Source organism: Phyllostomus hastatus, unplaced genomic scaffold, assembly GCF_019186645.2.
Source record: "Phyllostomus hastatus isolate PE091 unplaced genomic scaffold, TTU_PhHast_1.1 phas_contig_254, whole genome shotgun sequence".
NCBI lineage: Eukaryota > Metazoa > Chordata > Mammalia > Chiroptera > Phyllostomidae > Phyllostomus > Phyllostomus hastatus.
This window is the reverse complement of record NW_025333810.1, coordinates 4,007,540-4,032,441: the sequence shown is the minus strand read 5'-3', so window position 1 is coordinate 4,032,441 and position 24,902 is coordinate 4,007,540. Positions and strand designations below refer to the sequence as shown.

Sequence of the window (24,902 nt, the reverse complement as noted above, 5' to 3'; positions counted from 1 at the left end):
TTCAACAGATGTTTATTGAGCACATACGGCTGGCCAGATAGTATTTTAGACTCTGTGAATACAGTAGAGAAAAAAGTAGGCACAATCCCTGCTTTAATAAACCTACCCTCTACTGGGGAGCAGGGTTGGGGAGGGAGATAAACAAACAAATAAATAAATATAAAATATTTTAGGTAGTTGGTAAATGCTATAATGAAAAAAATAAAGGAGACCAGAAAATATGAAGATAAGGAAATTGCTATTTTATGTATATTTAATATGTAACATAAATATACTTAAATATCAACTTATAGGGTATTCTATATAACTATATATAATATAAGGTGGTCAGTTACATAATTACAGGGTGATACACACATACACACAATATGGAAGGAGGGAGGGAGAGACAGCACAGGAAGGGCCTGTCTTACCTGCTGGCACATGAGGAGGGAAGTAAAAGGAGTGAGGACATTGTACATCTGTCTGGCAACAGGGCCTCCCAGGAAGAGGAAACAGAGCTCCAAGACGTGAGGAGAGGTGTGTGCCCCCGTGATTGAAGCAGGATGAAGAGGGGAGCTCTGTAAGGGTAGGGGGGTGATGGATGAGGAAGGGGTCATGGTAAAGATGTGAGACTTCACTCTGAGTGAGATGGAGCTGGAACCCCTGGAGGGTGTTGAGCAGAGGGGTAACATTATATCCAGGTTCCACCAGGGTCACTCTAGACTGTTACCCATCTGTCCAGAGTGGAGCAGAGCCCTTTGTTTCTCTAGATGGAATCCTATGGATTCTGTTCAGTAAGAGGAAGAATCTTAGGAGAATAGATAGTATAGGAGTATGTTCTATGTGCTGGTGAGTAGGACATTTATAGATCAAATACCTGTATTACAAGGGAAAATGAAAAAATAACAATATACCAAGTTGCTTTTGGTATACCTTATTAACAGACCCATGTAGTTATTGAATTTAAGGTTAAAAGTAGCAAATCTGCTGCATCTTTTTTTTTTTTTTGAGACATCAGGAAAAGCCATTGGCTCTGTCTATATGTACACAGGGAGGTGGCTTTGGGCTCAGCAAGCCCCTCCCCCAGACAGAACCCTCTCAGTTGGATTTTGGACAAGAGGAATTTCTGCTGTACATGTTAATTTTGTTTTTTGTGCCACAAAGTTGTCAGCAAATTTACTTGTTCTCCGGGCCAAAGCACCATGGATGCAGGAGCAGGCAAGTGCTGCTGTGAGGTTAGGGACAGCAGTGCCCGGCTGAGAAATCTCTCCTTTCACCGGGGAATGTGTACTCAGGGTGCTGCCAGTTTTCCCACTTTTCTCTTTGGAACATGGGGTTACTGCTTTGTTTCCTATTTCCTCCTACAGCAGTGCATATGAGTACTTAGGGGTAGCCAGTTACTGTAATATAATATGAAAAGACTTTCTCTTGACACACACCTGATTAGGAAAGATGCATAGGGCATGTCCCTGCAGGCTAAACCCCCACTCAGTTTCTTACTGCAACCTACTGCAGATGCTTAAGATTACACATTCAAGTTCTACCAAGTTTTAACATATCCCCAGACTCTTTTTTAAAGAGCTTCTGGGAAATTATGAAACATTTTTGAAGTAGGCCAGTCATGAAGAAAAATGTGATTTATATTGTAAACTGTGGTTGTAGAGCTTTGGCATCAGAAAGACTTGGATTTGAAGATCCGCTCTGCCGTACGCTAGCTGTGTATGGCATCAGTAACTGCTCATCCCTCTAAGCTTCAGTCTCCTCATCTCTGAAACAAGGATAAAAATACCTGCCTGGCAGAACTGTTCTAGAATTAAATTTAATAAACCTGCCACAGTGCCTGGTACATAGAAATAGTAGATAAATGGAAGCTATTATGATAATATTATTATGTATCCAGAAATGAAGTTCCCTCCCACCAAGCGCCACATCAGTTAAGAAATAATTTCATGTTTCTAATGTGTATTTGGTCAGGTTAAAGAGAGAAAAAGAAACATTATGTCAAAATGATATTCTAGAGTAATTGCTGCCAAAAGAATCCTAAAATATGAAAACATAGGTCTTATTATTAATCCCTTAAAACAATCACTTGTAACCATTCTGCAAGAGATTTATTGACTACAGCATTCATTTGGAGATGCTAAACTAATGAGAAATTGGCCATTAGTTGTGATAATGGTCTATCATTTCGAGCATATACCATGTGTGCTTATTTGGCCTCATTTCAAAATAATGAATTATTTCAAACCCATTTCATTTCTTGAAAATGTCCTTATGATTTAGGTCATGCTTTGATTATATGAGTAGTATTCCTATAATTCATCATTTAAAATAAACTAGATGATTCTGGGCTATTTTAATATTGAGAAACTTCATTTTTTTTTCTTCAGAAATTGCATAAAGGGGTCACAGAGGCTTCTCAAGCCTGTAATTTACCTTTTGATGCCTATGCTTGATTGTTATTCCGTATTAAGGTTTATTTTCCCTTTAAAATAGCTCTGCACAGGGAGAATATACTGCTAAATACTACTGCAAGATGATGTTTACAGATGCAAATGACTTCTATTTAAGGAGCTCATGATTAAAATGTGAAAGAATGTGGCACTAGAAAGCATGTGAATAACCTTTGAAAAATTTCACAATAGAACTGACTATGGGATATTTATAATCTAGGATTGCAGTTATAAGGATATATGTGAATATGTACATTTAATGAGCTACGAAAGACCTCAAACTGAAACTTGTTAGTCTACTTTTACTTTAATTTAGATAAATTAACTTTTATTATTGGGCAGCTGTAATGTGGAATGAATTAAAAGGCCAATGAACTAGAAGGAGCTAGTGGTACGCTTGCCTGCAACAAGTGAGCCAGTTTCCACAATTGCATCTTTCTGATAAAGACAGGATATCTTTCCAATGAGTTCTTCCCTGGACCATTTCAGTCTCTCCTGGATGCTTCGAGGCTCCAAATATATTTCACTATTTCATTTTCTTACTGCTCACAGAGGAGGCTGCTAATAAAGTCAGACAAGAGCTGGGATCTTTGGTGGACATATTTTCTCAATCTGTTTGTACCCAGAGAAGATCTGCTCCTTGTTTTCTTGTTTTAAAGACTAGCCTTCTGTGGTCATCCAAGAGATGAGTACAACTTGTATGTCTCACTTTGGTGGAAATCATGTCGTTCACTCCTGGGCACAGGAAGCAGTCCCAGCTCCAGCCCTGCGTGTGGGTTCTGGGGAACGGCCTGGTTCAGGCCCTGGCTGCACAGGAGAACTGATGAACATGTCATGCGCGTCTCGAGTTTTCCAGTCTCTGGCACAGCTGTGGCACTCTACCCCCCCTGCTGGGAGGCACAGCACGCTGGCCATTTGTTGGCAAGTTCATATTTCACACTGCAGGGAATTGAAATGATTGAACAGACAGAAGAAGAGTCTTATTTGCAGTAGCCTACGTATCCCCAGACTCTGATTTGGCATAAAACATCTGCTTCATGATCTGCTTCAAGGCCAGTTCCTTTCCTCCCACAAAGGTTACGACTTCAGGCAAGCTGTGCTTCCACTGGCAGGGGGAAATTTGCCTGAAGACTTGATTTAGTCAGAATCAAAGCATCCTGCCACAGAATTTCTTTTTTCAATTATCTCTGAAGAGGCAACCAGACTTTAAATGTATAAGTATCATAAATGCAGTGAAGTAAGGCAGACGCTGCTTTCCCCTGTTGCTGATAACAAGGAGAATTGCATATACAGTTGCTTGTCCACACCCAGAAGCCCAAGAAACTCACCTCACTACCTGGCAACACACCTACCTTGGCAACAGTTCATTGTAGGTTTGGCCTTTGGTTTTTTCTGCCCATTGCCATGGTCCATAAGCACACATGTTGGTGTTAACTGGAGTGTTCACATCTTTCTGATTATAAAAGCAAATTGGCATGATGCTGAATGTAATAATTACTATTTTTCATAGTGAGGAAGCATCATGCAGCCTTTGTTTTGTAGTATGATCCTAATTACTAATTATGTTTACTCACGTGATTTTGTTGTGCACAGTCATATATTTTGTTCAAGACAGCCCTCACTAGCCTTACAGACATATACAAAATTAAATTCTGGCATTTTATTATGCCAGAGCAATTACATGCCATCCTTGTAATGAGAAACATGACATCTTCATCGCTCTCCTCTATATTTTCATGTTGTTTTAATGCACACAGTTACCAGACTTTAATACAGTCGTCTTGCTATACGTGCACATTGCACACACACACCCCTAATTGAATATCTGCATATCTCTAAGGAATCCTCTGAATGAAACCATGTATTCATCTTCTTTAGTTCTTAGGCCACTTTGGTTTAAGAGTAAGAACTGTTGCTTTTATGAAGTGCCTTTTTCTATAAAGTCAAAACCTCACAGCAGTGCACAGAAAGCCGATGGTATAAAGGAGCTAAGTAGAGTCTTTAATAGAGAGAGCTGGGTTGTAAGTGTTTTTGTTCCTACGGAGCAGATAGATTTGGCTCCATCTGTTCCATATTCATAACAAAAGAGCGCACTTACAGGAGGGCCGACTTCCCAGAGCCGCCTGGTAATGATCTTTTCACCAGAATGAAAGCATCTGAACCAGGTGGCTTGGCCCCGAGAAAAGCAGCTAGCAGGATGGCCCTTCAGAACCTCGATTTCCTTATAACCCAGGTTGACGTAAAATTTCCCAATATATAGGATGAAAAAAACTGACCGATTTCTCATCTCCCCGTAGGACTGTGTAGATAGGAAGTTCAAAATGCATGAGTTTTACCACCCCCTGTAGCAACCAGGAGATATTGGTAATTAGATAGTATGGGGGAAAGTTTGCACTTTTGAAGTATTTAAAGGTATCACAGGGGAAAGGATAATCTTTAAACTTCCAAGTTGTTTCTATTCAGACTTTTTAAGTCTTCTTAAAACTGGGGTTAATGAATAAAAATATGAGTTACACCAAAAAAGGAAAAACCCCTGTTGAGTTCTGTAATTAGCAAACTCAAAGCCAATTTCAACTGAGACCTCTTCCATTAAAACGATAAGTTGACCCAAGAGTGCATATTTTTTCTTCCACTAAAGCAGGAGAGAAATAGAATGAATTTTTTTGGCCCAAAATGCAAAGCTATACAAAAAAACTTTCTATTTATATGATATGCAGAGTCAGCACAGAAAAGTAAATAATTCCTTAAAACTTAAATAGGACATCAGTATTAGTATTATGGCTAGTGGCTAGAATACTTGTATTTAATCCTAGCTTCACAAATTTCTTAAGAAATAGGAACATATTTTGAAGAATGGTCATCCTTTTTTCCCCATTCTATGTATGTTTCAAATACCAGAAGCTCCTAAAAATATGTCATTGATTTATTTAATATACTTCATGTTTAACTTATAAGTGTCATTCATCAACCTTTTATTAATCCATTTTGATAACATCTTATATTGTCTGCTTGCTAAACTAGGATGTTTGGCAAACCAAATAGGAAACAAATCTCTTAAAAAGTTTGCTGCAGCAACAAAGTGTGCAAAATATTTATCTAGCTATCAGATTACTCTGCCCTATAGCAGAAGGAAAAATATTAAAAGTAATATTCAGAGAGTGAAAAAAGCCTATCAGTCTGTGAAGATCACAGGTTTCTACAACACCTTGGTCTCTGGTTGTTTGTTTGTTTGTTTGTTTGTTGTAACATATAGACCTGCATATTTCTGGTTTATTATGTTTTTACTTCATTCATTTATTCATTCATTTCTTTAAAATTTTTTTTTTGTGTGCCTGCTTTGTACAAAGTACTATGTTATGTTTTAGAAGCCTGGTGGTGCATTTTTAAAAAAGATTCCTGCTTTGGAGCTCACAGTTTAATTAGGAAATAGACAGTAAACCAGGAAACAAACTAATCTCTAACTGCCAGTTTGCTGGTACCTATCAAAGCAGTCAGATGTGGTGACAGGAGCGTGGAGAGTAGAGGAAGAAGTTGGGGTAATCAGGGAAAGCCTCTTGGGGGAGGCAGCATTTCAGCCATGGCATAAAAGGAGGTATCAATATGAATTTTTGGCCCTGGCTGGTGGAGCTCAGTGGATTGAGCGTAGGCCTGTGAACCAAAGGGGTGCTGATTTGATTCCCAGTCAGGACACATGCCTGCATTGTGAGCCAGGTCCCCAGTTAAGGGGGGCATATGAGAGGCAACCACACATTGATATTTCTCTCCCTCTCTTTCTTCTTCCCTTCCCTTCTCTAAATAAATAATAAATAAAAATCTTTTTAAAAATATATGAATTTTCGGTTTACAGAGAATGGCTTTTGTCCATGGGACAGGGTTAGTTTGGATTTAGAATTTGGTATTTGACTTATTAAATTAGTCAAATTAGTCTTATTTAAATTAGAAATTAAAAAATATAACTCTTAAAATTTCAAATGTAACCTATTCAAATTAGTTTATACATTTTATAATTCTGTATATGAGATGTGTAAGTTTAAATATTTGGCTCCATTCACAAACTTGGGTAATTAAGTTCCTTTAACCATTAGAGATTTAATATTTTTTGAAGTACTTAAATTGGTCAACTAATACTATCTCAAGTACTCAAGTATTAATTCTTAGCATCATATGAATTTAAACTGAAAAATATGAATTTTAGTTTTCTTAAATGTTTTAAAACTTGACATATACCTAAGATTTCACTTAGTCAGAAGTCTAAATCATCTGTCCCATTATATATTTTAAATTGAAATTATATGTCTGGCCTGTTACCCTAAATGGCCGATGTTTTCCTACACTTTAAAAGTATCAGTTTCACATTCTCAGATACTTGTTTAACACAAAAAGGACTAGCTCCATGGTTTTAATTCTTTTAAAAATGCTTGTAGTTAGTTTTCAACTCAGCTGTGACTAAAGCAGAGTTATACCCCTTAGTGCAACTCAAGAGACTATATCCTCAGGTAATGTTTGAGGCCTCTTTTTTTTAAAGATTTTATTTATTTTAGAGACGGGAAGGGAAGGAGAAAGAAGGAGAAACATCAATGTGTGGTTGCCCCTTGTGCAGCCACAACCCAGGCATGTGCCCTGGCTAGGCAGGCCAGCACTCAACCCACTGAGCCACACCAGCCAGGGCTGATTGAGGCTTCTGAATGACTAGAGGCTTTCAGCCAGGGCAGGTTCACTCTCACCTGTCTCTGATCATGCTCACCCCAACGTTGCTTTTCTACACTTAGCATCACTTTGCCTTTGTTCCCTGCTCTCTGGAGGGGCTTGCAGTCCCTCCACAGGCTGATCATTTGATGAGGTTCTGTTTCTGGCTCTAAAGAGACCCGCATTCCTTTCATTTATTTCTTATCTCTTGGGACCACATACTCACAGATACCATACAAACAGATAGAAAATGATGCATGTTTGAATTTTGTGTGTCCCTCTGGGCTTTGGCTGATGAGTAGGCCACAGTTTCCAAAATCATTCCACAAGAAGCAGCTGACAGAGGGGAGAGAGGAATGTCCCAGGAAAGGGGCATTTACAAAAAGATTCTTTGACATTCATTAGTGGCTATACCTTTCTTCGTTTCTTTTTTATTCTAAACCTGAGTTTTGGTTCCAGTTTGTCAACAAATCATGTTGCAGCTACACAGACTTTTTTTTAACCTCTAGACTCATTCTTCAAATCTTTACTGAACACATTATGAACGCAGCAGTGGGCTCCTCAGAACTGAGAACCCTGAACGGTTCCTGATCTCAGGGAACTCAGAACTCCAGTAGCAGAGAAGCTATGAACAATGATGCTATGTAACAGCAAACGGAAAGGGGTGTGTGCTGTTAAGGGATAGAAACAGATTGGGGCAAGCCCTCAGAAGAAATTTATTGTGTTGGAGAAATGGGAAATAGCTCAAGTTGCCAGAGGGAGCTGGATCTTGAGAGGCAAAGGAAAGATCCCTTAAGAAAAGGGAGATGGGGGTGGTTCTGGGAGCAAATATTGTTGGGAGTAGCTATTAATGTGGCTTGAAGGAGGGCAGAGGGTGGGAGAGATAAAGAAGGAAATCAAAGCTGGGGGCAGAGTATAGACGATCTGAGTGTTCTATGGGATGATGCCCTGCGCTGCACAGCTATTAGCTGGAGTGGAAATGGTCCTACTCAACCAGAGCTAACTGGAATTCAGCCCCTATCATTAGCTGTATTCACTCTGTGAATAATCTTCATCAAGGAAAGTATTTTTGGTGTGAAACATGTTGTATTATCCTGGCACCTCGATGACCCCTCCTTGGCAGAACTTAGTCTACTAAAGAAAGAAATTAATTTGTTCAGGCCTCTGGGGTTCTATTAACGACCTGCTGTGCAAAGGAGAAGCTCCTCCTGCCTGGATGCTTGTCTTACCACCAGAAATGGCAGGCGCTGGGGAGAACCTGGCCTACTGGCTAAGAAAAACAACCAAAGAAATAATTGATTTGTGTTAATAGGTAATTACCCAGATATGATGCAAAAGCATACTGAAGACAATAATAGGAATGAACCATTTACAGCAGCCCCTGTGGAGGGCCAGGTGTAGGCCTGGTGCGGTGTTTGCATCACCCTGGGGCCCTGGGGCCCCAGGGGCCCAGCACCGGGCTCCAGCACAGTCTGGGCAGCTGCAGAGGCAGTCTCAGCTCCCAGCCAAGTTACCCCTGGGCAGGATTCACGCCCTTGTCTTTGGTCAGCGTCCCTCTGATACAATAGCATGCTCAGACTCTTAAAATGGAGCGGGGGGCGGGGGGGGGGAGCACTCCCAGAAACTTAGCATGGTTTTTTAAAAAAAAGCCAGGATCTTCCAATGACCTTCCCAATTCTCTAAGTTCTCTCCCCAGCCTCAGTTCCCATCCTCACATAAACCTCTTCACCACCACCTCATAACTTGCCTCCCCCCCAAAAAAGATGGTAGAATCTAGTTTTTCTAATTGAAGCTAGAAAGAAAGGGTCCCACTGATATTCCTGATGACTCATCAATAACTTTTTATCCCAATTATCCATAACCTAACCAGAATCCATAACCTCCCAATTATCCGTGACCTCCATTATCCAGAAATGCAGTCAGAAGGAGAGACTGCTGCACGGGGGAACTGCCGTGCAGAGGGAGCAGTCAGTACTGACGCAGATGGTGAGAGGCATCTGCGGAGTCATGGAATGGTATTCTGGATCTGCAGCGGTCTGTCACCTGTGTTTCCAAGTGCAATATGAAAGTCTAGTGCCCCTCTAAAGTAGGTCATGCTTAATTTTTATTCCAAAGGGAAAGGCTTAGAGAAAAACTGAGTTAAGTCAGAGTGAGTGAATCAGGAGAGCGTTCAGACTGTTAGGCATGCACTGAGGCCACCAAACCATGGCCCACCCAAGGCCCCTCACCAAGGAAGATGTAAGGGTGAACATGGTTATGAAAAATTCAAAGAAATCTATTAACTTTTTCAAGGAGCTTTTTGGAATTGTATTAACTTGATGATATGTTAGTAATGTACTGTCATGCCACATTGGTGTCACCTGATAACAGCATTCTTTCTGTTAATACTGTACAAGTGAGTGACAGGCTCTGGGGCTTTCTGTGCCTACCAGTGAATAGTCACCCCAACAGTGTGTCACAGAGACAGCACAAGGAGCCTGAGGAGGAGTTTCTGGGAGTCTGGGAATTCTGCCTTTTGTCTGAATTTTTGTTTTTGTTTTTATTTTAATTCTGTGGCTTCTAGTTGGAGAGTTTTGCAAGCAAATCTGTTTATCTGTCGTCTTTTGTCTGATTAGCCCATCTGGCAAAGCAGGTGAAATTCACCAAAATTACCACAAACAAGAGAAAAGAACTATCTGCCCCTCATGGCCGGGAACTGTCATTTCAATAGTATGGCCTCAGGCTAGCCATGGTCTCAGAAAATAGTTACAACACTAGCTTATAATGGGAAATTTATTTTTTCCTAACTGCTTAAAGATGTTCAGTGATTTTTTTTTAAATTGTGAAATATCCAATTAGGAACTTAACTAAATCTCCTCATGTTTAGGGTTTGGTTACCAATTAAAATGACATCTACATGGTATCTTGCTTTCTGTGGCCATGTGGACTGGATTTCCCCAGTCACGTGGTAGAAGGACGAGACCAAGTCTATATTCGGAATCTGAGATGTAAGATGACTTAAAATTTCCTTAACTGCAATTAGAAATGCTTCCTATAGATAGAGTTTTTTTTAAAGCATTCTCTGAAGTCCAGGTTTTTTTGTTTTTGTTTGTTTGTTTGCTTGCTCAGACTTCAAATAAATGTGAATAAAAGCATGACAGTGTCCTATTTGTTTATTCCTACAAATCAGTGGAAAGAAACTTGTCCTCAGCCTTTTATTTGAGGTTGCTAAGAAAAAGTAATTGATCTACTGTGGCTTGGCTGCAGGAATTTAAATAATACTTAAGTTAGTATTTGCAGTGAGAACTTTGCCTGAGGGAGCGGAGAGATTGTGGGGGGAGGGCAGTGGGTGCGTGGTGGCACCTCCTGTTTTCTCTTTTGTCTGAGGCTGCACAGCTGGAACTTATTTTACTTCCCCTGCCCTGAACTTTCCTCTAATTATTCGTCCCTGTTACAGTTCTCCCGTGTTGTAACCAAGTTTTAGCTTGCAGAGTATGTTGTTTTACCCTTATTATATTGTAGGAAATATATCCCTCTTTCTTTTCTAGTTTTTAAAAAAGAAACATCCCCAGAGCCATATCAAAGTAGCTCATATTTACATGATATTTTACATTTCTCCAAGGCTTCCACCTTCACTTAGTAACCTCATTTTCAAGTTTTACATCTGGGACTTTGACCTTAACCCGCCCGTGATTCAAGTCTTGAGTCAAAGTGGCCTAAAAGAAATGAAATGTGTGGGCAAAGGCAGCCAGCTCCTGTGGGTGCACTTAGGGTGTGTGTTTGTTATTAAAGCATGTGACTTTTAAATCTCCAAGGTAGAATGGTGAGATATATTCCATCATAAGTGGTGATTTTGTTCTTCATATGAAAACAGGTGTTGTGCTGTTTTTTAAAAGGGGGCAGACAGCCAGGGTATTGCTGCTGTTGCTGTTGTTGCTGGGGTATTCTTTCCTAACAAGAGGACTGACTTTGCTTTAAGACTTTTTCTGAGGGTGTGGTGACCAATTTCCAAGCAGTCCATTTGGCTTCAGTTAACGTCTCTCCTGCTCCCACCACTTCTGTTCCCCACCCTCTACCCACATACACAAAATGTATTTTGTGGATTCATTAAGTTCTAGAAGACATTTTTAGTAGTATCGTTTATTTAAATTGGCTTTACTTTTCCAGCATTTATTGTGAAAGGAATATTAATGCTTAATTCCACTGTCACCTGTCTAATTTGCATATATCTATGTTGTGTGTGAAACCACATGAAAACCTGCAGAGGAAACACTGGGCCCTGCTAACAACCAATAGTCTATCTTTTCTTCTGACTTGCACAAATTGAGAAATATTGCCTGTGGCAAACATAATGGAAAACTGCATTTTTAATGCTTCCGCACACTCATTTCTTAAAAAAAAAAAAGTGGCTGACTGTTCTTAAAAATAAAACTTCTCGAAGTACTGAAGCTGACAGGGTCACAGAAAAGGAAGAGGATTTGGACTTTTGGAATTAAGATTGGAGGAGGAATAAGGTTAGGCAGAGATATTAAAGTTGACTAATGAATACAGTACTGGGCTTAAAAATGTAAAAATATATGAGTCTCACCCCCTTCCTGCTAAACTTCCAGTTCTTCTTGAAGATTGTTACCTTAATTACTTTTGAGTTGCTTGAAATCTCATACATTCGTATTTAATTTGATAGCCTGTGTAAAAGATAACATAGGAGATTTTCAATAGGAAGAGAAGTTTTAACTTATTACAGCTCTTTTATTTCAGGTATTTTTAAGCTCACCTTTACATTCTATTTCTCACATTTGAGGAAAGGCATGTTCTCTTATGATTTAAGTTTACATTTTATGTCCAAGATCATTTAGGTTTACCTAGCAATTTGGAGTTAAAGTGAGCCGTCATGCTAATTGCAGGAACAGCACAGGTTGGCTACATTAGCAAAAACAAACTAAGTGACATGGGACAGAAAATTAAAAACAGTTTTTAAGTTCCCAGTGAAAACAAATAGATACGTCTTGTAGTGTTTCTTCTACAGCAGTTTATAATTACCACTCTGCAAGGCCTACTTTAAGTGAACTTGTAACAGTAGCTTGAGAGGTAAACTACAATGGTAATGGACCCAGCTGTTTAGACAAGGCAGCAGAATGAGGAAGGAGCTGCTGGGTGAAAGCAAGGGCCAGGCAGGTGGTTAGCAGAGAACACACCAGTGTCTTAGTCCTTAGGTCTCAAGTCAGCCATGGAAAGCCTTTGATTGCATGTAATCAGTTAGCTCTTGAGAAACAAATTACCCCCCAATCTGTGGCTAAGACAACATTTATTTTTTCAGTTTCTATGGGTGAGGAATCCAGGGGCAGCGATTTAGCTGGGTCCTCTGGGTCTGAGTCTCTGACCAGGCAACGAGAGTCAGTTCACGACTCAGCTGAGAAAGAGTCCCATTCTAGCACACTCATGCGATCAGACTCAGTTCCATGTGGGTTTTTGCACTAAGGCATCAGTTCCTTGCCACGTGGGCCTCTCCCTGGGGAATTTAACAGTATGGCACTTTGCTTCAGGAGCAAGAGGGAGAGTGCTAGCAGCAACGGAGTCATAGTCTTTTGCAACATAATCACAGAAGAGATATCCCATCACTTTTGCTATATTCTCTCATTAGAAAAGCAAGAAACTAGGTCCAGCCTACTACCAAGGGAGGGGAACACAAAAGGGCAGCAGAAAGAGACGGACATAATTGGAGCCAGATCAGAAGTTGCCTACCACAAGCATGATGCCAGCATTCTCTTTTCTGCATCAGACTGAGAGGCCTCTAGAGAATTGTGACATCAATATCACATATATTTTCAATGCCAAATACAACTTTTGGGGGGGCTGATTTGCGGGCATTGAATGTGATCCTCTTGTGATCCTCTTTACGTATCAAATTGGCTGATAAGTGCTGAGCAGAGCTCACCTGAGCCCTAGGAGACCCAGAAGCAGGTTTTCAGGAATGGCTGAAGGTAGTGCCCCTGTCTGAGGTCAGGAACAGAGTGAAGATAAGAAGCCCTTGTGGCCTTATTAGCATGATACTCTAAACACAGAGAACCAGAGGGCCCCCAGGTAATATTTCATTATGTGTTATAAGCTTTTGATTGGTACTTTGCAGACCATTAGAAGTAAAGGAGCCTCTGGTTTGATTTATGAAGTTGCTATTAAGATTGTGGAGTGGGAGGTTGTGCTTGTTTTAATGGTCCCCAACCCCCTATTCCCAACTTCCTGACTCCAAGTGTACATTTTCAGCAGTAAACTGAGTAAAGGATATGATTTTGGATTATGTGACAGATGTTTAAGATATGAGTTGAATTTCTCATTTTAATTTGACAAATTCTATTAGCAAAACCCATATATCTTTATAGGAAGAGTTCAGGTCTGGGTTTTCCTCACCTCATCTTGGTTGTTAAATCTCCAATTTGGGAACTTAGGGACAAATTGTTTTCATTCTACCGTTTGCTGTTGGTTAGCTGCCGGAGGACCTGCAACACCTCGGTCAGTTTCCCTCTGATAAGCATGTGTAGGACACCCCTGCACTCCCAGACGAAGCCAACTCCCTGCCCACAGCTGTGCTGGCGGTCCAGACCGACTTCAGTTACCACGTGGATCCCTCCTGGGGCCCTGGACCATGGTTCATATTTGTATCCCTGGCTGGAATAAGCACAATGCAAGGACAGGAGGCAACCTCCACAGCACCTAATAGGGAAACTGGCACATAGTAGGGATTTTGAAAGTGTTTGACTGGATGGACAAAGCTGCAGTGATATATAATGCATGTTAGTAATTATTCACTATTGGTTTTCAAATGTCCACTATAACTTTCTAAGGAAAGCAGCATAAGGACTTAACTTTTGTCTTAACTAAGATAATGTTGGTCATTATTAAGTGACACCGCTAGATTCACAAGACAGGCACATTCCAAGTATTCAGTCTCTCACGTCCATCTTCAATTCTTTTCCTCATAATTGATCCTGAGAGGATTTTCTTTGTAAACTTACTATAGGAATATTACATGTTCCAATTCCTGTTATTTTGTGTTTTTAATATTCAGTCGTTGGCTTTTTGTTTTCTTGTAAAGCATTTTGGTATTACCTTATAGCTTCAAATGTTACTAATAATTAATCTATATTCATAAGTGACATAAAAGCATCCTGCATTAGTTAGCCCATGGCTGGGGTTAAGAAATCTGGAACATAACATCAAATGAAGCCACATTCTCACTCTTTTAAGCCTTGCACAATCAGCCTTGTTTTGCTGATATATGGGAAAAGGTTTTATGCTTCTTGGTTTCTTGTTTTTCGGAGTAGTCAACAAGGAACCCAAGTTAAACTGACCTAGCCAGGCGCGCCCACTGGGGCTGCCTCTGAGGGTTCAGAGTTGACTTTATGCGCTCAGGTCAGAGGTTGTAGAGTCATTTGGTTTAATGTAATCTGCATTGTGACCTCACATTATGTGTTTGTATTCTTTAATTTAAAGATTTTATTTATTTTTAGAGGGGGAAAGGGAGGGAGAGACACATCAATATGAGAGAGGATATGTTTAGATTCTTTGTTCCTTGTTTTTTCTAAGGATTGGAGTATAATAGGCAAGCAGAACCATAAGATGTCAGTCACATTATCATTGTTACAACCTTTCTGATGACAGAGGAGATGAGGCACTAATGGAGAAGTCTGATGGGAAGGAGAGCTTTTTATTTTATATAAGTACATTTTATATTCTTAATTCACAAAGAATGTAACTCATCCAGTAGCCAATGCTAACTGCCCCTCTTTGAGAGCTGGTGAGAGAACTCTCTTGGGTTTTTCCTGGACATTTTATCATTTGTTGCTGTTTAGTTGTTACAGTGATTTTTATGTCCTGGATTTATAGGCCTTCTCCTACATATAAATCTGAAAGACCTGTACTAATTCCAAGAAGTTCCCCCGCTAAACGAATTAAACATTTGATTCTGCCTTGAGCCTGTTGTACCTTGCAGTGTCATCAAGAAAGTCAGTCAGTACTTGTGGCAGTCAAGTTCACGAGGATTGTGGTGAGTTCATCACAGCTCAGAAATCTGTACAATGACAGTGTGAATATCCATGTGTCACTTTAGTACACCACCTCCCTTGAATATGACATAAACTGTCTCAAGAACCCATGGCTTAGAGTCTTTCTAATGACTTAGAGTCACCTATGTGTACTGTGTGTGTGATGAACATTTGCAGTTGGGTCCACAGGAAGGACACCATTTCCTGGATCAAACCACAGAGTGCAAATATTGTGCCCTAAATAACACACTAGTTACTGTAAATGTCAGTAGAGGGAGTTTTTCTGACTTTGATTTAATGAAAGCCTACAGCAAAGCCAGCTGTTAACACTTCTTAACTGCTTGTCAGAGTGAACAGGGGAGATGGGGAAGGCTGAGAACATCTTTTCCATATATTTTTGTCTTAGAATTAAAAGTTTTCAACAGGTGTTGACTAGCAGTGCTAGGGGTTCTTTGCAGCTTGATGTCTTTTAGGTGGTGAATTTATAAATTCTCCTGCAGGACAGGGATCTGAAATTACATGAGATCTCTGTAAAATTAGTTCAGAATTTGCATCTTGAATCCTCTCACCTGCAAAATAAGCATTTTAGTTTCCTGGGCTCCCCCTGAGGGATATAGCAAAGGGTGAAAATCACGGAGCGTGAAGGCACCCCAAAGCCAGCCGCCTCTTTGTCACTGAGGGCATCGCCACACGGACTGCCAGCCATGTGTGTTTTGATTGATGTCATCTGCTCTGTCTGAACAAAGAAACCACTTGAAGCGAACACATAGGGAGGAAAGTATGCAGCCCTCATTTCTGTAATTTTTGTCATTTCTAGAATGCATTAGTAAACATATGTGATCGCTAATGGTCCTACCGCCTTGCCTTTGTAAATCCCTTTGATATTCTGCTGTGTGTGCTGAGGGGAGATAATCTTTCAAACGCAGGAAGAGTTTACAGTCTTATTATCTTGAAGAGGAGAAGAAAGTTTCTTCCTCAAGTGTTTTATAACTTGAAACATGTTGTCATGTTTTGGTAAGCCCACTTTATTAATTCCATCCTTCTCTGTGGCAAATTTTTTAAAATAAATGTACCATTGCATAGTACTTTCTCAATAACATATTGTACTTATAAGAGCATGATGGCAGTTGCTGGGCTCGGTTTAGTCATATAGAACGTGGAGCCAAGTTCTGAGTAAACCCTCTAATTGAATTACCTGCAAAGCACTGACAGACAGGCTTTCAGGACAGACAAAGCTTTGCTTTCCCCAGCAGAAATAGGTCATGTTTAAGTTGGCCTTGTAACTGTCTGGTATTGGGTTTTGCCAGCACTTTCACCTTGGGCTTTGCCGGGCCCCTCTCCCTGCAGTCGAGGAGGCGGGTCTCTATGAAAGCAGGAGAGCTCAAGCATTATCTTCTTATTTTAGAGAAAATTGATAACAGATCAAGTTAAATGGAAGAGCCTTTGAAATAAAAACCCAAAGTATTTTCTGTAGATTACCAACATTCTTGCATGATTCTTTCTTTATTGTATTGAAAAGAGAACACAGGGGTAGATAAGGAGCCCATTCTGTGAGAGTCTATATCAATCTGAAAAGTAGTTTTGTTTTAACTTCTGGGAAGAATTAGAGTATGCTGCTCTTATTCAGAAAAGAATTTATTGCAGATCATTTGCATTTGAAAGTGAAGAGTAATCTGTTGTTCTCTCCCTTCTCTCTGCTCTTTTTGTCTTGCCCACAGCCTCTGCAATCCCAGATAATGGAAGAAGGTCCTGTCTAAAGCTCAAAGTGTTTGTGAGACCAACAAGTAAGTTCACTAGAATGAGCTTCAGAGGGTGGCTTCCCTGCGCATGCTTTATTGTATGGTCTGGTTCACAGCGGTAAAAGTTTTTTTACTGTTAAATCCTGTGTCGTATCTGTTTTGTATATCAACATCCATGTTTTAGTTTTCATCAGATTTTTTCTCATCATTCTTCACAATGCTTTTAAGTACACAGCAGTTGCTAACTTGTTGTTTCTTAAACTGTTGTATGTGCACAGCAAATGGGAACAATATTGGCATTTGGAAACATGCCATTGATTGTAAAACAATCTCTACATAAATGCAAGGAAAAATAGAGAGAAAGATAAAAGAAAGAAATGGGAGTTTAAGGGTGTCTGCACTAACATATTTGGCTGTTATCTCTATTTTTGTTATAGATAGCTGTATGAAAACTATAGGTGTTCATGATCGTGTTTTCGATGTTAACGACAAAGTAGAAAATTCATTAGAACCAGCAGGTTAGTATGCTTAGAGAATCTCTCTTAACAAATGCATCTCTCTGGTGCTTCAGTACCTTTTTTCCTTTCTTCCTCTCCGCATGTTTGCATGTTAGAGTTGCTCTGCTTTTTGCTCATTGCTAGCAATGCTAATATTACTTATATTCTATCTCATTCCTCCAGTATCTTTGTGTAGTGCATGTTAGATAAAATGACTTTTCTGTTTTGGACATGGTTTTGATATAATGCAGTATCCTAATGTAGAGGCCCATCAGAATGCTAAAATCTCACTACTTTTTACCATATCCTCCCAGCATGCCAGCGAGTCTCTGTGAATATTAATGGATCTGTTTTCAGATAAGACAAAAAATTTCTACTGTATATGCTTATAAATTTTTTTATATTATGTCCAGATCTGTGGATAAAAGTAATTAGACTATTATTGCATAAAATAGTAACTAACTCAACATACTTAGTTTTCTCTAGAAAGTCACATGCATCACTGAAGTACTTTAGTTTATTTCAAATATTGGCACTATTGTTAATAGTAATTAATTTGGAGAAGTATAATCATGTTGCCTCCTAATACCACAAATTCACACACCTGCTGCTCCCACAAATGTATTAGTCTATGGAGCCAAATGTGATCTTTGATTACTGAGGCAAGATAGGTATTAAGGATAAATAGGTTTTATCTATTACTAATTTTTACATCCTCAAACTTAACCCCATCATGGTGAAGAAAAAGAAAACCCACTCATTGAAGAAAAGCACTCACTGAAGCACATACAGTGTAGAATACTGTAGATAATATAAACTTATAAACTATCCTTTTAGTTATCAATTCAGTGTGGCTATTTAATGCAACCATAGACTGATTGTGAGGAGTGGGAACCCCTGTGCATCGTTCACTGAGGAGTGTGCCTCTGTCTTCTCGCCTTCCTGTGGGTTCTTTTCCTGGCCCTGTTTGCTCAAGATCTTTACTGGTTTGCCTACCCATCTCCGGTGATCATCTCAAAGCTTAAGGGAAGTAAAATTATTTCCTCTCCACAGAAAGATGTGAGCCCCCTCCCCTTATGTAAACAGAGACTTTCTTTCATCTATTTGCAGTAGGACTTCTTTCTTATGGCCCTAGAAACTGAAGGGTGTGAGCTCTATTTATCCTTCAAGTATTGTTACTGGGACAGGCAGTCAATGAGCCTTAGGGAAACTTAGCCTGAGTAAATGCGGTGCCTCGGGACATACAATAGCTTTCACGTTGTAACTGACAGGAGGAGTTAGGTTTTTTTCCCCAAGCATTCTTGTTTTTCTAAGGCAGGCATCTTACCCAGAGCACAAATGAGAGGTGTGTACAATAAGCTCTCAGAGGCCTTAGTGGCTCCCAAGGGATCAGTTAGCTGTTTTAGAAAGTTGCATTTTAAATGTGTCCTGGAAATCTGGAAGCATCACTGTGGCTTTTCAAGGTACCAGGCTCCTCACAAGCTCGAGGACTCAGGCCACTGCAGGATCTATGAGTTGGATGGGATGTCTTGTAAGGACCATGGAGTCTGCACTCTTACTTTCATAACTGAGACTTGCCCAGTGGATGAGCTCCGGTCACACAGCTAGTTCAAGAGAGATTCAGGTTTATTTAATATGCAGATCTCTCAACTTGCATTCCAACGTTAATATAGAAGTAGGATTCTCTTACCTGTTTGTAGAAAAGTTCATAAAAAGCACTTGTCTCTCTCGTCTTTGTCGATGTCATGCATAAAAGGACCAGCCAAGTTAGGCATGTTCTAAACATACGTTACCCTGAATACGATTTTCTGATGCAAGCTGTTACAGAATGTAGGCATATCTTTCCAATAATCTCTTTTCCAGGCAAATTCCATTGCCTATCAAGAAAGCAAGAGGCTGCTCAAAAGCATAACAGATAGTGTGTTTTTCTCTGCTACTGAAGAAGCACACTGAGGAGTATTCTGGCAATAGAATACCTTTCACTTCAACTAATGATAAAATGCAACATCTTGAGATGCATTCATACGTGAACATCTCTCACAGTCTTTGGGGAAAGACTCTTTTTTACTGAGCATTTAAAAGTCACAATAGCCCCCAAATCTATTGGGGGCAGTTGCCCAGGTAACTGATGGAAGTTTGACAAAATGAAGCCAGAGACAGCATGGGGAGGGGAGGAGTGGGCACGCAGGTGAACCTGCATAGGTATTCACGCAGAAAAAGCTCCTTGAGTCAGCCCTGACAATGCTTAAGGGCTTTCTGGTGAGCATCTTCACTGGACAAGTACGACAAGGTTGCCCTGACATCCCTGGCTGTGTAAATGCAGTAATAAATCCGAGTACTTCACCTTATTCCTTACAAAATGCGGTCAGATTTGTAAACCCAGACGTTATGAGTCTGTCAAGCCAGAAAGGTTTCCACTGCATGTTTTCAGCAATGTGTACTAATTCACCTGTCTTTGGAATGTGTTTGTCTTTGATGTTTGCTTGCATACTCTGCCTGCCAGTTTCCTATCATCAGGGACACAGGATGATCTCAGGGCAGACATATGCCACATAATATGCTCCAAAATATTGCTAGTGCCCTCCCAGTTAACTCCTGAAACCCTCACGTGTGGAACCCTGTAGCCAGGAGGCAAGACTTGATTTGGCTTCTGAAGAAGAATATTTTCTTCTCCCAAGTCACCTTGATTGTTACAAGTGTTAGAAATTCTCTTGTTTAGGTATACTTTCCACTGGGATAGATTTTGCTTATGAATTCCCTCTTAGAATTCTGAGATTGTTCAGATTTATTCAAATAGCAGCATGTTTCTCAGTTTGCTTCTCGGGGCCATAGAGTCTCCCAACAGTGAGGCTCTGTTTTAATCAAAGCATGCTTTGTAGAATCCGGAGCCTGGACCAGCATGTTGCTGGGAGAACAGAAGAACCGTGATGCCCTAATGGGACAGATTTTCTTCTTTAAGGGCAAGATGGTACTTACTGGTTGATTGCTTAGAAAAGGGCTGATTTTAAAGATGGCTCATTATTGAGAACTGAAAAGCACATTTAGCCTCATGTTTCACTTATATGAAAAACAAATGCTTCCTTCTCGATGTCCTATAGGTTCATTCACCCTGTCTTCTGCTGTGAGCATGGAGCAATAGACAGCCCTCACTGAGCACCCCGGAAGGACAGGCAGGGCTGGTTCCTTCCAGCTCACACTGAGTACTCAGGGTGTCACTTGGGTAGCTTTTAGCAGTGCACTTCCAACCTTGAGGACAGGGTAATAGCTTAGTAAAAATCAGGTGGAGAAGGATCCAATAGCTGATGTAATTTCAGGTATATAAAGTAAGTGGTATTTCAAAGTGAACTCTGCAATCCTCAGGATTTATGGTTCTTTTACAATTAAGCCTGCCGTACTCTATTGTTCTGATTGACTATATATTGGTGCTCTTAAGTAATGATTTGAATTTTAATTTCAGGGCTATTAAGGGCATTTACATGTACCTCCTGTTAAGTACAGACTTAATACCTTTGCAAGGGTGAGAAAGAACATAGTAAAGAGTCCACAATTATTTGGCTAAACTGTGTGGAGCTTTATATTTTCCTCTGCCTCCATTTAACTTTCCATTCTTGCTTTCTAACCATTTCTTGTCTCCTAAGGTAATAGCCACTCGATGCAGGTTTGCTGAGGGCCAGGAGAAGGGAGCCGATCTGGCATAGGGACACCGCAGCTTCTATGCAAGGACAGGCTAACATAAGAGCCCTCCAGGGCAGAAGACTCAAAGCTAAGAAAACATATTTCTTAGTTCATGTTGGCATGAACATGATGAACAGAAGTGGCCTACCTGAGCATACCTGAAGCAGAGGCTGAAAGCGGTCACCTTAGGACAAATAATAGAGGGTGTGTCTCCACCCTGTGAAGAAAAAGCATCCTTGTTGTGATGTGTTGTATGTTCTGAAAATATAAGTGAATTTAAAACAACAGATAGTTAATCCGTTAAAGGTGTGAGGTAGGTCATTCAGGGGTGTTAGAGATTGTCCTCTGAGGTCTACAAAATTGAGAACCACCACTGCACTGGAGTCTCACTTGTCACCGTTCCGACTAGTGAGCGCAGCCAAGATGACGAAGGCTGAGCTCCTACAGGAAGGGCCCCGATGCTGAAATAAAATCTACCACAGAACTCCACTGTCGGCCCCAAGAACGTGCAGTTCAGCGATAAGGTCGGCCAGGTGCGAGGAAGAAGATACGCAGTATGAGAGCATAGCAGGGCTCAGAGGCAAACCTCCGATCTATCTTTGGGTACTAATTGCCACAAAGTTCCTGTTTCAAAGTTAAGCCTGTTAATCATGCAGATCAGGAAGGCTATCCAAAGTCAGAGGCAGCCTCACAGAACACTTACAGCTAAATAAAAGAAGCTTACCTCACTTAATCCATTTTATTTAGAGGAAAATTTGCATCCACGCTGATAATTTATGTGCCAAGCTTCAGCCTGATAATAAATAAAAATAGTTAAGTTCAAGTAATTTAATCCTGGGGATACAGGGTTTGTAATGGAAATAGCACCATAATTGATGCCTAATTGTAAGCAAACCAGCGGGCACTGGTGTATCGAGGTTTAGTAGGCATCACACATAGTTTATTTCAAATGCTGTTGTTTGGGCATCTGATTTCTCATATCTGAAAATTCATCTAGGCTTCCAACACCCAAGCATTCAACACTAATCCTGTGACACTGCTTTAAATGAGGAAAATGGGCAGCCCATTCCAATTAACCACTAATATGCCAACATAACTGCCCCCACCCCAAACATGTTACTTGCTTCTCCGTGGCATCTTGGGTTTAAACATTACATTCAGAGATCTCAAGTCTGTGCAAAGTGTGTCTAACTTCTGGCAAGCCATAGGAGTGCACATGCCAAGGGTTACCGTGTGGGCATACGTTTTTCCCCTCAATTTTTAAGGAAACTATATTACTTATTGCTGAGAAAGTCCAATTTTGTCTGCCTCTCTTTTGTTTGCCGTAAATAATGAGTGATTATGCAGACATGAAAGTCAATGGTGGCACAAGGTTCATTACCTTACTTTGCAGAGGGTGGTGAGGTCTGTTAACAGCAGGCTGCTGCAAGAGAGTTATTAAGGATGCGAAATCTCATTGGAATGTGTGCTTTCTATTCGAACAGATGACACCGTACATGAGTCAGCCGAGCCATCCCGCGGTGAGAACGCGGCACAAACACCAAGGATACCCAGCCGCCTTTTGGCAATCCTACTGTTCCTCCTGGCGATGCTTTTGACATTATAGCACAGTCTCCTCTCGTCACCTGTCACAGAAAACATCAGGGTCTTGGAACACCAGAGATCCACCTAACTGCTCATCCTAAGAAGGGACTTGTTGTTGGTTTTTTGGCAAATGTCAGATTTTTGTTTTCTTTCTTTCAGCCTGAATTCTAAGCAACAACTTGGGGCCATGGGGGGCTAAAGTAGTTGCCGCCTCCCTCGCCCCATCCCCAGCCCTTGCCCATGACTTTTCTCACCCCTTCCAAATTAAACGGACTCCAGATGAAAATGCCAAATTGTTGTAGGGACGCTAGTGGTCATCAGCGCCTGTGCATTCTCCTCTAAGAGCTCACCTCCGTCAGTGCACTGTGTCAGCAGCAGGTGGTCGAGGAAGAATAGTGGCAGATGCAGCCCGTGACGGCGAGGCCTGGGAGGGTTTGACTCTCCCGGACGATATTTATGCCTTCTCAGTCTGGACTGCGGGATAATCGTGCAGGGCATCGTGTCACCATGTCAAGGCCAGAGGGGAGGTACTAGGAACAAATATAATACTACACCATTTCCTCTTGGAGTGTGTAAATGAACAGGCTTCTCAAAGGTTGAGACACTGGTTTTTTGTTTTTGTTTTTTAGATGACTGTCTTAAAGCATTCTTGACAGTAAAACGTGTGCTCCTTAAAAGAAGCCTTTTTTTCCTAGGAGGCGGGTAAGGTGCCAGAATGCTAGCACAGAGCAAGTATGAAACCAGAGAAAACTCAAGTTTGGTGGGGGTGTGTATGTACGAGTGCCTCTAATTTTTTGGTGACTGGGCAGTGTACACCAGATTTTTTTTCCCTTTGAATACAGATCACCATGGTGCTACAACTATTTTTTTTAAAGAAACTCAAAGAGGCATTTTTATGAATAAAGTGACCTTCCCCAAGGCTGACAAGCCAGGGTTGATGAGTGCATAAGGGAATAGCTTTGGATACTCCTCTGGGGCACAATAGGAACCAAGGAAAAGATGCCAGTGGCCAGAGGAGATATGATTTGGCTTTGCTGGAGCGCCAGTGTGCTGTGGCCTTTCCCCGACTCCCCCCCCAGTACCCACGTCTCGCTCCACACTCCACGACTACAGGGGCTCTGACATAAACCCCTGTCACCTGGAGAGTCAGTCAGTACTACTTGGGAGGGCTAAGGGAAATTTGGAATAAAAATTCCAAAGTGTGGAATAAAAAAATTCAAGTGTTGATTTTATATTCTTTCCCTTTCTGACACAGCCTGAAGCACTGGGGGAACATGTGTTTATCTGTGGGAGATAAACAAGGTGGAGTCCCAAAGACTTTAACAAAATATTTTTTTAAAAATCCACTAGAATAGAAAATACATTATTTAGATATACTTTATGCTGAGAGTGAGTATATATGCTTGTCCTATTTAAACTTGTGAGAAAAAGTGGTATCCCTTGATACATTTAGAATATGGGGGCTATCTTGTTTCATTGTGGGGATGGGGCCGAAGGAGAATAAATGCAGGATGACCCTGTGTGTGAGGAATCTCAGCGTGGCCAGGAAGGGGTGTTTCCAGTCAGTTACCAGGAAATGCAAGCCTTGGGGGTTTCTACTGGTGAGGCTGTCCCGGACTCTCAGCTCCAAAGCCTAGACAGGGAAAAGCATCAGACCAATGGAAAAGAAATTGCCTTTTTTGCTCTTGCATGACATGTCAATAGAAACCATGCCTTTCGAACAAGAACAAAAAGCAAATTCAATGATCATCATGTGATATGAAAAATTGGAAGAATTCCAGCAAAAGAGGGGGTTTTAACATATTTTTAAAGTATGTGTAAAGAAAAAAAATAAACCAAGGTCATATTATGGACAGATTTCATGAATGGGAATTTGTTAAGAATTGTGAGCAGTTCTAAATTAGAAAAGTATGTGAACAAAAGGCAGCAATAAAGGTACTGTGCCCTGGGGAGTTTGTACGCATGCTGAGATGTAATCTGGGCTTACCTGATCTGTTTGGAGTGGATGTCACTGCTGGGTCGGCGTGCTCTTGGAACCGGTGAGCGGGGTTGCCAGCCTCGCCCGTACAATCAGTCGTGTTCCCCAGACATCAGGAGCTTCTCTGGAGTGGCAGAGTCCTATTCGCAGACGGCAGCCACCATTTCGCTGAAATAAAAGTTAACAGCATTGGATTCTTTTTTCCTTTAACTATTTATATACTCAGTACTCTCAGTAATATCCAAAAATACTACTTTTTATTAATAGTTACAGGCTTGTTGGTCCAGTGG

At 40.7% G+C, this 24,902-nt stretch overlaps 1 protein-coding gene across 3 annotated transcripts in view; it reads left to right on the top strand.

The window, feature by feature from the left end:
• EFNA5 (ephrin A5) overlaps positions 1 to 23,841 on the top strand; it is a 274,147-nt gene extending 250,306 nt beyond the window's left edge. For 2 of the 3 annotated variants that reach the window (XM_045837994.1, XM_045837995.1), the window contains exons 3-5: positions 16,858 to 16,923; positions 17,316 to 17,396; positions 22,535 to 23,841. In XM_045837994.1, the coding sequence (XP_045693950.1) occupies positions 16,858 to 16,923; positions 17,316 to 17,396; positions 22,535 to 22,656 (269 nt within the window). In that variant the 3' untranslated portion in view covers positions 22,657 to 23,841. The remainder of the gene's footprint in view (positions 1 to 16,857; positions 16,924 to 17,315; positions 17,397 to 22,534) is intronic. The other variant, XM_045837997.1, reaches the window with a different exon arrangement.
• Positions 23,842 to 24,902: the final 1,061 nt, after the last annotated feature.